The 14,607-nt window shown below is 33.3% G+C and overlaps 1 protein-coding gene across 4 annotated transcripts in view; it reads left to right on the forward strand.

Annotated features, from left to right (window-relative positions):
* FBXW7 (F-box and WD repeat domain containing 7) overlaps positions 1–14,607 on the forward strand; it is a 104,862-nt gene that overhangs the window by 62,835 nt on the left and 27,420 nt on the right. For 3 of the 4 annotated variants that reach the window (XM_044682152.1, XM_044682153.1, XM_044682155.1), the window contains 2 exons: positions 8,204–8,286; positions 12,009–12,150. In XM_044682152.1, coding sequence (XP_044538087.1) covers positions 8,204–8,286; positions 12,009–12,150 — 225 coding nt within the window. Of the gene's footprint in view, positions 1–5,467; positions 5,729–8,203; positions 8,287–12,008; positions 12,151–14,607 lie in introns of those variants that run through there. The other variant, XM_044682154.1, reaches the window with a different exon arrangement.

Raw genomic sequence — 14,607 nt, forward strand, 5'->3', positions numbered from 1 at the left:
CTAATGATTACTGTTATTGAACAGAATCATTAGCTTGCCAAATCCGCTTGTAATACGGTCAGTATGAAATTGCATACCAGAAGGTTAATGACAGTGGGTTAGTGAAGCTTCACCGAATTGGGTATGACCTCTACATGCCCAACATTCCTTTCTTCTTGGGTTAGAGTTTTAAGAGGCCTCTCCTGGATCTAGAGAGGATGCCCAGGGCCCGAAACCTAATTGTAGCAGGTGGTTTTCTCACTATAACAGCAGAGTAAAGGTTGTCATGACAATAAAACCAAAAGGATTGTTGACAGAGTTATGACTTTTTTTCTGCTACAGGTTTAAAAATGGGATACAAAAGTGTCTCAGGATTAGCAAAGTAGTAAGCAGATCCAAATATTTGCAGTGTTATCTTATTCTATTATAGTAAAGGTGAATGAGTTCTTTGCTTTCACGAATGCCACCACTTATATAATTTCCTCTTTGAGTATGGCTATGAAACACCAGTGGGTCACCTAACACTAGTTTCTAATAATGATGCTAGGAAAGTGGTTCATTGGGTTTTCATTCATTGTTTAGCATTATTTGATACTGTGTCCAATTTGAAACCAACATGAACTAGTCTCAAAAAAAAAAAAGCTACTTTTCTTCTTACTAGATACATAATAGCAGCCTGGAGGGATAATTTATTGCCCTTTTTTCCCCAGAAGTTCATTGCCATGTCACGATGAAGCAGTGCCTCCAATTATCTTTAGAACTTTTATATTGTCCTCCCTGTTTATGGCTATTTCTCCACTTCAGTTCATCAGAAACCAACTGGTTGAAAGGCCTCTTTCGTCACTGGTTCTCCATATTTACCTAACCCAGTGGAGTTGTATTACAGTAAGCATAGTACCAGTACTAGAATATAGACCTCACTTTATGACCTCTTTGTTGATGGCTACCTGTTTTTTCAAGAAGGTTTCTTAGTGGTGAAACTACCAAATAAATATATAGGAGACAGTTTTGTGACTTTAAATAAATAAAAATTAAAAATTAACTTTTATGGCTGTTATAGGAGAAGCTAGATTGATATTTAGATGAGTGAAATTGAGTATTTCTAAATATATTTGAAAATGTCATTGTTGTTCTGCTTAAAAATATTTGTATGCAAAAAAATTATACTTTTTTCTCGTAGCTATGTAGTTTTCTCCCTTTTGGCAAATTTATTTACATTTCAGCAAATATATGTGTGTGTGTGTGTGTGTGTGTGTGTGTGTGTGTTAAATTTAGTGGTTGGATGTAAATTATATGAAATAACATGGTTGCTGAAGTTATTATATCTCAAGTCAGAAGTTTATTTACAAATAGAGTGGAAATAATAAAGTAGAGAAATGTGAGAGAGGTTACAGAAAATACCTATACTAGTCCTCAGCCAGGAAGGCCAGTAGTGAGTAACTACAAGGCCTCCTCCAAGATGGAAGCTAGACTCTTAGGAAACTAAGAAAGTAGTCAGCCCTTTTTACTCATCCAGCAAAGTAGTCCAGGAGTCAGAATCTAAGTTGAAGCCAAGATCCAAGCTGAAGTTCCCTCAAAGACCATCTATGGCTCTAGGAGACATTCTCTATGAGACTCAACTTCACCAGATTCCCCCAGCCTAAGGATCTTGTGGCTTTTATGGTGGTTTCCTGTCCCTGCCCCTTTTCACAAGGGCCAATCACAGTTTCCAAATTGTCCAGCACTGCCCAGGGGCAGTGTCTGTGGGATTGACTTGTCACCTCTAAAGGTGTTAACTCCCCTCCTAGGATTCACACATTTCTGAGTGTGTGAACTCTTAAAATAATTCAAGAGTTTCTGGCTTTTTGAGTTAGAAAAAAGGATGGAGCTCTCCAAGTTTTTTACTGGCTTCTCACCTAGCACTGAGTAGGGTGTGAATTCACTAAGTGGGTTTGCAGCTCCTCCACCTAGTTCAAGTTTGTGTTGATTCGATCAAAAGGTAGACAAAGGAGAGTTAAAGTTCCTCACAATCTAGTGAGGTACTAAGTAGGGGTACTTAAGTTATTGTTAACCAAAGTTTTAACTCCAGCTAGGCAAAGAGAATAAAGGATTCCCTTTTCACAAGTGTAGACTCAGAATAGACAAAGAGAACCAAGAATTTACTTTCATAATCTGAACAATACATTTTTGTATAATTAACTTTTTTAAATCATAGAAGATATGTTTGCAGTGATAAAACATTGCTCTCTGACTGAAAACTTTTGGCATCCACTTGATAGGTATGGATAGGCTTTCCCATATGTGCTTCATACCAAATTGATATCACTTAAGTTAATTTAGCAATTGCAAATAATCTGCTTTTATACATTGAGAAACCTCCTCAAAACTGGCCTTTGGCTCCAGGAATTCAAGCTATTCTCTCCTGGCTTGCCTGCTTAGGATTTGACTTTTCGTAGCCAACCAGCTTCTACCTCAGATCTAGGATTAAGGATGGCAAGGGGTAGATGTTAAATCCCATGACTGATTCATCTTCTTTCTCCTACTGTTTTGGCTGATCTCTTTGGTAGGATTGCAGTTTCCTTCCATAGAAACCTGTAAAGAAGTGTTTTATTTATATATGTACCTATCCAGTATTTTGGGTTTTTTTGGTTTTGTTTTTAAAATTTTTGGATTGGCCAGGATCCACCATCTATAACATTATAGCATTGTCTCTGTGTGGAAATATTATAAAGATTCCCCAAAAAGTAGTGTAGAAATTTTTGAAGTGCAGCCCATTTTATATGAGACTTCCAAAACATAAGTGGTATGGTTCAGATTTAGATTATGATTTAGTAAAACTAAAAAACTTTTTGCCATGGCTCTAAAAATTACATTGGTTTGGATTGTACTTAGTCGAAATTCATATATAGGTGCCAAATAAGACTCTACTTTGCAAACCATTCATAGTGAAGACTAATACTGCTTATATGTTTTGAAATAAATGTTTAAAATATTTTAGGTGAATAGTTTTAAAGTTTTCTGTACTATAAGGTTTCCTTTAATTATTTTATGGTCATGGTTATAGGATCCTAGTGATAGTCCTACCTAATAACCTATGAGCATTTGGGACACTAACTCCCCAATCACCTATTTTAGATTATTTCCTACAGCAACTTGTATGAGGGTGGTATGGGGAAAAAAAAAAGTCAGGCCAGTCAGGAACAAGGAATTTAGTTTACAATGTTCCTTTCTACCATATCCGCTGGTGACCATCCTATTAAAGGTTGACTACCGTTTCCATTTTTTCCTTTTTCCTTTTTATAGGCTATCACCATAAATTGCTTTTCTCTTAAAAGCATATGCAACAAAAAGTTTAAATAATAACATAAATAGCTTCACAGTTCAAAAAATCCTAAGAATTGTAGATGAGAACCTTAAAAGGACTTTATTAATATTCTTGTAGCAGTTTAATTTCTTGCTAGAAGTAAAGACATTTCAATTTTAAAATAAATTTATTTAAAAGATTTTCTTCTACTGGATCTATATACATATATATACTGAATTTCTCCTTAAGAACTTTTGTTTTGTTGTGTCATCATATCATGACTTTTCCTATCTTATATATTGATATCCAGTTGGATTTTTGAATGGTAATCTTGAAATGATTTAATGTTCTTTGATTTTGTTAATGTAATTTTCTAGTTAAGATCACATGAGAGGCAATCTGGTACAGTAGAAAGAGTATGATACTTGTGATTTAAGACCTGGGTTGAAGTTCTGACAACCACTGACAAACTATGTGGCTTTGGGCAAATTATTTAACCTTTGAACTACAGCTTCCTCAACTATATTATGGGAATAATAACTGTAATACCTCTTCCCTCCCCCCCCGCAAGGAAAATCCTTCAGGCACTGTATAAATATGAAATTCTATTTATTATTCATCAAACTTATACTTGGAATTTTGTTTTTATTTTTATCACTGTCATAGAGTTTTATGTGCTTCCATCTAATGTTGTAGTTAGAAAAAATACTGTATTAATTAACAAAGCAAATGACAAATTATTAAAAGTGTTGGTACCACAGGAAATATTAGGTGATATATATTTTGAGTTTAAGCAACTGGCAGTACCAACTCTGTACTAATAGTCATTTCCAACTGGGATTGACTATCTTGAAATCTTCACATTTGCAAGCAAAATATTTTTTGGTAACTTGAACAAAGAGTTAGTGTGGTCTTTAAAAAAAGTAAATTTTTTCTAAAGGAAATCAGTTCCTTCTACAATTGAGAATATTTAAGAATAATAAATCCCAATAATATTTGTTTTTCTGAGGAAGCTTTCAAAACACAATACTCTGATTATAATGATGTATATTAATGAGGACAGTAAGAATTAATTAACTAGAGTATATAATAATGGACTTTTAATGTAAGGAGTCTACTAATCACTTCCAAAGCCAGTTGTGTTCAGTATCTTATAGGATGTAAATTGTTACAATGTCCAGAGTTGTTTATATATGCACAATATACACCCTCAAGGAAAAGTTTGCCTTTCAGACAACTTTCACTGTTTGTCATTATTTAAAATGTGCTCGTAAGAAAATCAAAAGATTTAAAAAATAATTTTGGAACTAGACCTGTGCCTCTTTATGTGAACTGGTAAGAGTGAAACCACAAAATAAACACTGTTTGCCAAAGGAAAGGAATGGGGGAAGCACCTTTCTGCCAAACTTTTCTATATGCTAACCCATCAGCATTCTCGTGGTAACTTAGGTAATGTAAATGTGAGAGAGGGCTGAGTTTTCTTGCCTTCTCTTCTTTGGGGGAAGGGAACAGAATGGAAAAGTATGGAGAGCTGCTATTTTCAGTAAATTCTTAATTGACTTCATTATTACATACAACAAAATTCATAAGCAGAAGGCTAATCTGTATTACATAATTGTCACAAGTGTTGTGCCCTCCAGACCTGTTTATTCTATTGCAAAACCTGCACATAATATTTTATTTCTCTCCTTGGGATTGATGACTCTGTATACCCAATTTCCCCAGGCTTCTCCAGCCCTACAGTATGATTATAGTTAAAAATAGCCTGTTTTACTGTTAAATTATCCTAAAATACATGCTGCTTCAGTTGTGTAAAAAGAAAGAATTGGTAAAATGTCATCTGCCTGTTAATGCTTTCCTAAAATCCTGTGCTTTTTTAATATGAAGATAAGAGACAAAAAGTTTGGGGAGGGGACAGTGGCAAAGGGGTTGTCTCATTTCCTGCCCACATCCTCCCTCTGTTCAGTGCCTTGTGTGCTTACGGGCTCCCTGGAGCGGATCACCATATAATTGATGTGCAGTCTGCATTGCTGAATCCTGGACTGCACCATTCTGTGTTCGAGGGAAGATGTAATCTGATCCCTCTGCTGCTAAGGGAGGAATCTGTTCAGTCAAGGCTTTGACAGGGCATAGTCTCCTCCAATAATCTTCTCCGTTCTCTCTCATTATTCCCTCGAGTTCTCTTCAGTCGGGCTGCATGTATGTATGTGTGTCCTGAGAAGCGGTTTGATACTGAGCTGCATTTGCCTTTACAGTGGAGTTTTGTTGCTGGTTCTGCTGCCTAATCTTCCTTTTCTGACGTGCCTGAGCATGTCCACATTAGAGTCTGTGACATACCTACCTGAAAAAGGTTTATATTGTCAGAGACTGCCAAGCAGCCGGACACACGGGGGCACAGAATCACTGAAGGGAAAAAATACAGAAAACATGGGGTTCTACGGCACATTAAAAATGATTTTTTACAAAGTAAGTAATCTGTTTTCTTCTTGTGTTGTGCGTGTGTGTGTGTGCTTGGCTAAGGAGGAAAATCTGTATCATCAGAGATGGCTGCAGTATCCTCTAATTTTGGTGGGTGGCTAGATGCCTGGTATTCTGTTTTACGCTGTGATTGAAAGCAAATAGGGAAGAGAACATGAGCTGTAAAAAGCTTGTATTTGGGAATCTGAATAAGTAGTACCGTTTTTAAACTGTGCATTTATCACCAAAAATCTGTTGTGACTTTGAAATGTAGCTCTCTAAATGCTGACCTGGAAATTCTCTAACCTTAGTTGGTTTTTAATGAATCTTACACCTATGTTTTTTTTCCATCTTATACATGCTTTCCCCCCCCCCCCCCCCACTTACTTGGTGGTGGTGAAGTATAGCATTGCTACAGCACTTGAGAATTAGATTTGCATTTCTTTTAAAATTCATTAGTATCCATGTAGACCAAAATATATAAAAATTGATTTTATTTGAAAGTCAGTGTTCAATAAACTATGTTATCTAAAAGACTTCTCAATTCCTGGGTTTATGTTTTATTTTAATTTTTTTTCTGACAGTCCTTTACAAGGATTTCCTTAAGGCGTTACAGTGGGCATTTGTTCATTGGAGGATCCCTAAGATAGAATAAAGTTTGTTTTTAGCGTGTCAAATGGCAATTGCACCAGTAATATTTATGAGTGATCCTGAGAAGTTCTAAAAGCCAATACCACCAACTTAATTAGAACGGATATTCAAGTTTGTTTGTTTTTTAAAAGTAAATATGAAAATAGGCACCAATGAGATAGTTATCCAAAGACCATGTAGTTTTTTGTTGTTGTTGTTTGTTTGATTTTTTTTTTTAAGGCATTCTGTACTGGCTCTTTGGTGCATGGATGTGTATGGCTATGTATCTGTACATAGACATATATATCATAATATTTTTGTCCCAGCTTTTATTTTATTTTAGTTCTTTAAAAAGTAAGTCTGTTTCAGGAAGGAAAAAATGATGATTTCTTTTAGAAGAAATACTTTAAAACAAATTTAATGAACAAGGAAACTTCTCCTAGATAGCAGAGACCAGTTCTAATCTTTCCCAGTTAGCTGTTGTGAATCAAGGAATAAACTCTGTGTTTGTGTTGGCTTTTCCTACGTGATGTTAAAAAGATGGTACCCATTATCCTTAGCATTTTTCTGCAGGTTTGTTTGGGGAGCTTAAAATTCTTTTTTAGTTTTAATGTCTTAGCATGTTGTTCTGTGATATTCCCATGTGAGGCAATAGGCAAGCAAACAAGGTTCTTGCAGTGTTAAACTGCTTTTTTTTTTTTTAATCATAGAAATGAAAGAGGCTATCCATCACCTTAGGGGATGTTGGGTTTTCCTATATACCTTCAGTACAATAGTAAACCAGGGAACAAACATAGGGGAATGAGCATTTAAATTTTTACTATCAGATTTTATTCTTTTCAGTTTTCAAATACATAGAGTTTGGATGAACTCAGCTGACTAATAAGTATGTTCCAAAACTTGACATTTCCCCCAATCTACCCAAAAAAAGATGTAAAGATATGAAAACGGAACACATAACATCATAATAAAAACAGATTTCTGAGAATATATTTTTGTATAATGAAGCAAGATGTACCACTTAAATCCTGGATACTGTATTTGGCTCATAGGGTAGCATAACTCTTTTATGTAGATGTTAATTTTCTCACTTGCTTTGATGATTTGGGGCATTTTAGATTAGCACAGGATTATTTTAGTTCTAAATGTAAATATGTGCATATGGAAACTTAATGATGCATCAGTTGATTTTTTTCCCCCTAAGAATTCTATTCCTTTTCCTGACAGCTTTCTCTTTGGTTTTATATGTTTATTTTCTTTCAATATTTTCTTGCTTGTTATTAATTTTTGAATAACAGATGATATTTATGATAAGATGTCATAACTTTGTCTTTTCCTCATGGTAAATGTCAGTGTGCTTCAAAAGTTCATTTTGCTTCACAAAAAAGTCTAAGAATTGAGCCAAAAATCGTTTAAAATTCAGATGAAGTTCAAGAGGAAAAGGGTGCATCTTTAATTTTTCCCTTATCTGTATGAGACGTACCTTTCTTATAGAAAATAGATGATTGAGAAATACACAGTAACAGTTGTAATGCCATATAAACAAAAAATAAATGTTCAAATGCAAAGGACCATTTCACATTTCTTAGCAATCTTGATAACTGGGCATCTTGTGACTAAATAGACATGCACTAAAAAGCTTTCATAATTTTTTACTTATTTAATTAATGGTACCCTGCTCACATTGTTTGTAACCATGTATTTTTAATATTCTATTTATGGTAGATAATCTCTGAGATTCCTTGCAGCTCCAAGAGTTTATGACTTAAGTAGAAATTTAAAAATTTTCAGTATTACTAGCTAAAAATAGTGTAGTTGGAAAATTGTTTAAATATACATATTTTTATCTTGTAGATGAAAAGAAAGTTGGACCATGGTTCTGAGGTCCGGTCATTTTCTTTGGGAAAGAAACCATGCAAAGTCTCAGAATATACAAGGTAATTAAATGAAATAACTAATTCTCTCATAATTCTTATGTAAATATCCTGGTTTTCTTTTCAGGTGCTGTCATCAAAGACAGCTTTCCTCTTATTTTAAATTGTTGATGAGTTAAAATTATTATATACCCAAATTTGAGTGTTATTAAAATTTTTAATAAGGGAAGGATAATGTTTCTTTAAAATTTTTTGTGTTGTTCCAACAACTACCTATGAAGCAAGGCATTTCGTGGATAGAAGCTTTCACTTAAGACTAAATTGTGAACTGAACACGATTTTAAAAGCACTGTTCTTAAAAAATTATGAAAAAGGAAATCCCAAAATGTGAGTATCCAGTTGCTATAGCAACTGTGATCCTAAAGTACAAATTTATATATGCAAAACTGAAGACTCAGTTTTAAGCTAGTAATGCAAACCTCATAATTACTAACCAAAGTTTATTTCATGAAATTATTGTTAGAAATTACATTTTACTTGCTTAGAAGTTCTTACGTGTTTTGAGTACATACATTTTCATACCAATCCAATAGTTACCATAACAACTAGCTACAATTGTTCTCTTGTGTTTTACTGAAGCATTCCATCATTAGAGGATTTATACGTCACTACAAAACTTTTACCACTCTCATGCTAATTAGCCTAACTTAAGCATACTATTAAAGCCAATTAAAGGTAGCTTTTGGTGTTTTGTGTTTATCCTTTAAAAAGTAAAGTAAAAAAGTATCTTTCAAAATTTAAATTTACATTTTGTAAATGTCTTCAAATTTCTCTGAATATCAGGCTGGAAGTTGGCCCATGAATTCTTATTGGTATATTCTCTTTTTCTTTGATAAACGTTTAGGAGAAATTATTTTTCTGCCTTATGTTTCTGCTTATAGAAAATCAGACCCCGCTCCCATGTCCATCTCTCATTTAATATAGTTACATCCATTACCACAGATCTACTTACAATAAAATTTTCTTTAATTCTATGTGACTATCATTATTTCAGTTTGTTCTTTTCAAAGTATGGTAGGTCTATATAATTATGATTATTTCTAGTACAAGACAATTGAAGAGAAGGCAATATAGTATGAAAAAAGGACTTTGTTCTATAAACCCATTCTTAGTTGTTCAAGTACTACCTAAATGATTGTAGATTTTCTGTGTCTTCTTTTCTTTCTCTTGCTTGCCTGCTCTTATACAGTTTCACTGCTTTTGGGCACCAGAGGGTGTGAAGTGATAAAGGGAATGAAACTCTCAGTTCATTTTCCTATTTTGATTAGCAGCCTTGGTAAAACGTGACTGGGGGAGTTTGATTTAATGGTCAAAATAAGAATTGTGATATATATATATATATATATGGATTTCTGGGTTATTCCTGTTGTTCACTTGCAATGATAATTCATATATGAGCTGGGATGTATAAAATTTCCAAATTAATTTTTTCAAGCGTCATGAAAACTTTTATTTTTCATGCATATATTTCATTAGCCATTTTAGTAAAGACAGTGAAATGAATGAAGTTATTTTTTTCTCTCTTCAGACTAGTAATACTATGGTGCTTTAGAAAAAAAAAAAATCAGTTACTCTAGCCTGTTTCACAGGTGAGGGGAAAAAGGGGGAGGCTCTGGTTAAATGATTTGCCCATGGTCATACAGTGAATAAATGGTGAAACTGAGGTCAGAACCAGGTACCTAGTTCTATTCTCAGATTCATAGAATCATAGATTTAGAATTGGAAGGGATCTTAGAGGTCAGTGAGTCTAATTCCCTCAGCTCCACTATGATGTTTTTCCTAGGTAAGAAAGGTCTACTTTTACTTCTTGAATTTTATTTATATTTGTGTATCCATGTTTTTTCTTAGGAATATAAGTAAGCTTTGGGGGTTTAGTACCATGTGTCATTTTTTTCTTAACGTATTCCAGAAACAAGAATGAAACATGAACTTTTATGACTTTGTGACCCCATAAAAAGGCAACTCTTTCATAGTTTTTTATTTTGGGCCATATTTTAGAGCAAGAAAATGCAAAGGTAGAAGTTATATTAGCATTTAAACAAATAATCTCAGTAAATAGGTTTAGATTAAATACAGAACAAGGTCAAATTTTAGGTCATATTCCAGTTATCAAGATGTATGTTTGCCATTTTGAAAATGTTGAAATGGGCAAAGAAATCTTTTTCACATGCTGTTATATCATACATAACTTATAAGTATAGAGCATTGTAACTTTAGAAAATGAAATTAATTCATTTCTTAAACAGAGAGGAAAAATAGGATCTTCTCTTTGAAATTTGGAAGTAAAAATTTTATAAAAATAAACAAAAGAGTTCAATACTACATACAAGTTGATCTTCATTCTGTAGTCTTAATGGTTCTAAAATAAAGGACAAGAGATTTTGTAAAATATGTTGAAAGAATAAGACACATTTTGTGACCTGATGAGAATTGATGAAGTGGTAGAATTATTCCATGAGTTGGCATTTTCATCAATTGTATCAGAACATTGATAATCACCTATTGCAATGAGAGATTCCATTTCTTTCCATTGATTAAATTTGGAATCCTTCACAAGTAGTATACCAAATTGAATTTACAATGTATTACATGTAGTAGTTGCTCAAAAAAAATGAACAAATTTAATATATTTTGCTACCATGATTTGCTTGCACTTGCAAAAGTATTTCTAAATCTCTTCATTGAAGATCTTTATAATAAAGGAGAAGTAAAATGATTGCATCCATTCTTGATTTTTATGACTTCAAACAAGTTTTGTATACTTTAGTTAGAAAAATAAAACAATATTTTAGTTAAGATTAGGACAGACTATTATCAATAGACATTTCTATGCAGGAGAATATAATTTTTAGAGCTATAAAAGTCCCCTTTGAGATCTTCTAGTCTAGTGCCCTAGTTTTACAAATGAGAAAACTGAATTATTCATATTTTTCTAAAAAATAATCTTAATACTTAAATTTATTGAACAAAAATATTTAGATGTTCTCTGTTGTATTTTAAATTTGCATTTTCCAGTCTCTCCTCCTAGATACCTTCTGCATAAAAATGATACAAACTTTCAAACCAGGAAATATTCCGGTCAGATATTATATATAATTAGAGAAGACTAAGTCATAATAGTGAGGGAAGATTGTGAAGATATCTAGAGCAAAATTCAGAAATAATTTAGTTAGCAAAGTTCAAAACCATTGGACACATTGCTTCTATTTTTTTAGGTCCTCACAAACTATGCACCTTATTAAGTATAAATATTTGGATTATTTCTGTTGGATAATTAAACCTCTTTCCCAATTCTCTTCTAGAAAAGTAACTTAAACTTTAGCTTTCAGTATAAGGTGAGGCTGAGAGCTTCAGCAACTTTGGGTAGAGTAGGTATGTTGGCTATAAGTACAACAAAATATTTTTATGTCATTTGTATCCTTATCTCCTACTGGTGACTTAGAGTAGCAGCTTTGCCATGGAGATTTTTTATTCTCTTAAGAGGATCTGCATTGTTGTGATAGTAACAGGTGGTTATGTGGGAGGGAGGAAACTAGCTCTAAGAATAGAAAAATGGGTTTTACTTCTCCCTAACTCTGGGGAATTTTCAAATAAATGGTTAAAGTAAGTGATATGTGCCACATCATCATCACCTTTTGGAATTAAGAAACTCTCACTCTTAACCTAAGGGTGGGGGAGGGAAACAGCTCTTATTTGTTGTGCCTACTTTGCTGTTTGTTTTGCAGCACTACTGGCCTGGTGCCATGCTCAGCAACACCTACCACGTTTGGGGACCTCAGAGCAGCCAATGGCCAAGGTCAACAAAGGCGCCGCATTACATCTGTCCAGCCACCTACAGGCCTTCAGGAATGGCTGAAAATGTTTCAGGTGACAAATCTAAATTGTCTTTGAATTGTTTTGCTTAACTGTTAGTTATAAAGGGCTAATTTTGAATAATAGTCATTTTTGTTCAGTGCCATTTATTTATTTAAAACCTTTTGGTTTTAGATTGACAGAACTTCTTCTTACCTTTGTGCTTTCATTTTATTTAGTTTCTAGTGTTGTCTTGCTGTTTTGAAAGCTAGATTGTTCCATACTCAGTGATTATTTTGAGATGCATCATCAATGCTCTTGTATACTATCCCATAGCACACTGAAGTAGGCATTTATTGAGCTTCCCTAGTGGCCCAAAGGAGTCAGTGCACCTTACCAAGGTGCCCAAACTCACAGCCAAGAAGTAGTTTAGTTATATCAGGTCATTCTGCCTCCTTCACAGATCTCAAATTCTGAAATTTTTTTGTAAGGAGAGAATATTGTGGCTATATTCATTTGAAATAAGGTAAACAGAATGTACTTCTTGGATCTGCAGCCATATGCACCACCAGACAAGCTAAGCAGATAGGGCTTATTGCCCATAAATGTCTTCATTCCCAGAAGTTGTAGAAATTGAGGGCAAGGTTAACAAAGAATTTACTTTAATTATTTGAAGAGAAAACTAGATTTCAAAAATTGTCTTTATTTTGCTACTGGGTTCTTAAATATGTCATATAAGCAGAAATACAAAGACATGCATTATTTTTAATTGCTTTGTAGACACTGGTGGCAATATAGATTTTAAAATCATATATATGTACATATACACATTCTTTTGCATCGAGTAGTGATTTTAGTTGAACTAGGAGTGATCGTATATTATTGTAGATAACAAATGAAAGATTAAAGAGATGAAAATTAGTGTTTTTCTAGTAATATTCATCAAACATTAGCAGACAAAATAGGAACTAAATTACTACTGGATTCATTTTCATGGAAATTGATTCTTTTTCTGTTGCTTCTGAAGTTTTACTAATATTTACTTCTATGATCCCCTTAAATGTCTAATATTGGCCCATAACATTATTTATTTGTTAGACAAATATGTTTTGTGTTTTATGTAATTGTTATATTGTTATATGTATTAAATTCTCTGATTTCAGTTTTTATCTCAAAATTCCAATATTACCATTATTTTTTTACAGACATATTTCTTCATGATGAGAGATTAAAATCTAAACACATTTACAAATTTTCATTTTGAGAGTGATTTTAAAAGATGTTAAATAAAGCTTTGGTGAATGCAACAAGGGTATAAGTGTTTATATATGTATGTGTTTTTAACTTTTTTTCTCTCTGAGTTATGGTGTTTTCAAAGATGAGCACAAGCTCTCTTCCTTATACCCCGTTACCAACTTGCTCGAAAATTAGTAGTACAAGTGATGACTGGAATTGTCATCACTGCAGCCAGTCTCAAAAGAAAATTCTTAATTTGAATAAATTATCTCAAGTTTCCACAATATCAGAAGACAGCCCAGGACAAAGTTTTATTCCTTGTTTTAATGAGCTAACCATTTTTATTTTTGTTTTGTGGATGTAGAAGCAAAGTCATATTTGGTTACTTGGTGTTATCTACTTTTTTCATTGATCAATCTATAATGTCTAGCATCTATGTAGTACTTTTACAAGAGCATGTTTTTACTGATGTTATCTTTTACAGTGTTTACTTATTTTAATGGCATCTCATCTTATTAATTATTAAGAATCCCATGAGTGAGCTACTACTACCAGCTTTCTTAAAACAGAGTATATAAAATGGGGGGGGGGGTGTAAAACTGAGACTTAGATCAATTGAATTGCTTACAAGACAGATATTTACCCAATGAAATCTAAAGTGGTAGGCTACCATTTGTCTATAAACAGATCAATTTGATCATTGTTTCAAATGGAGAAAGGTTTCAATGAACAAAACTTGTTTGTGGTTAGCAACCATGACATTTCATTTTACCTCTAAACGCATACTACTTTCTAATTCTTTTTTTCACATAAATATTCTATAACAAATCTACTAGCAATAAAAGGCTACCTAAGTGAGTGGTTGAATGCTTAATCCTTTTAAGCATCACATCTCCAACTCTCCCAACAAATCTTTGTTTTGCCATACTCAGTGTTGGTGCCAAAGCTGATAGATAGATAAATCACTCTCCTAAAGGCTTATCACTTAAAGGTTTATTTAAATGCCCAACTAGTAGATTTAATTCTATTGTAAAAAGAGGCCTTAGACATTGTGTTAAATTTTGACCTATGTGATATAGCTAAAGGATAATGAAAATGGCATTATTTCCATGAACACACTATTGGGACATACTTAGCATTGAATTTTCTGTTACATAACTAGCAAAATGGGAGATCTTGTTCCCTTACTATTTTGCTATTGCTCCTAAGCCAGTACTACAGCTCAGTTTTGGTCCAACTCCATCTGTACTGACAGAATATTCCTTCACTCATTGTAAGTTTTTTTCATATATATAT

This window comes from Gracilinanus agilis, chromosome 6 (genome assembly GCF_016433145.1).
Source record: "Gracilinanus agilis isolate LMUSP501 chromosome 6, AgileGrace, whole genome shotgun sequence".
Classification (NCBI taxonomy): Eukaryota; Metazoa; Chordata; class Mammalia; order Didelphimorphia; family Didelphidae; genus Gracilinanus; species Gracilinanus agilis.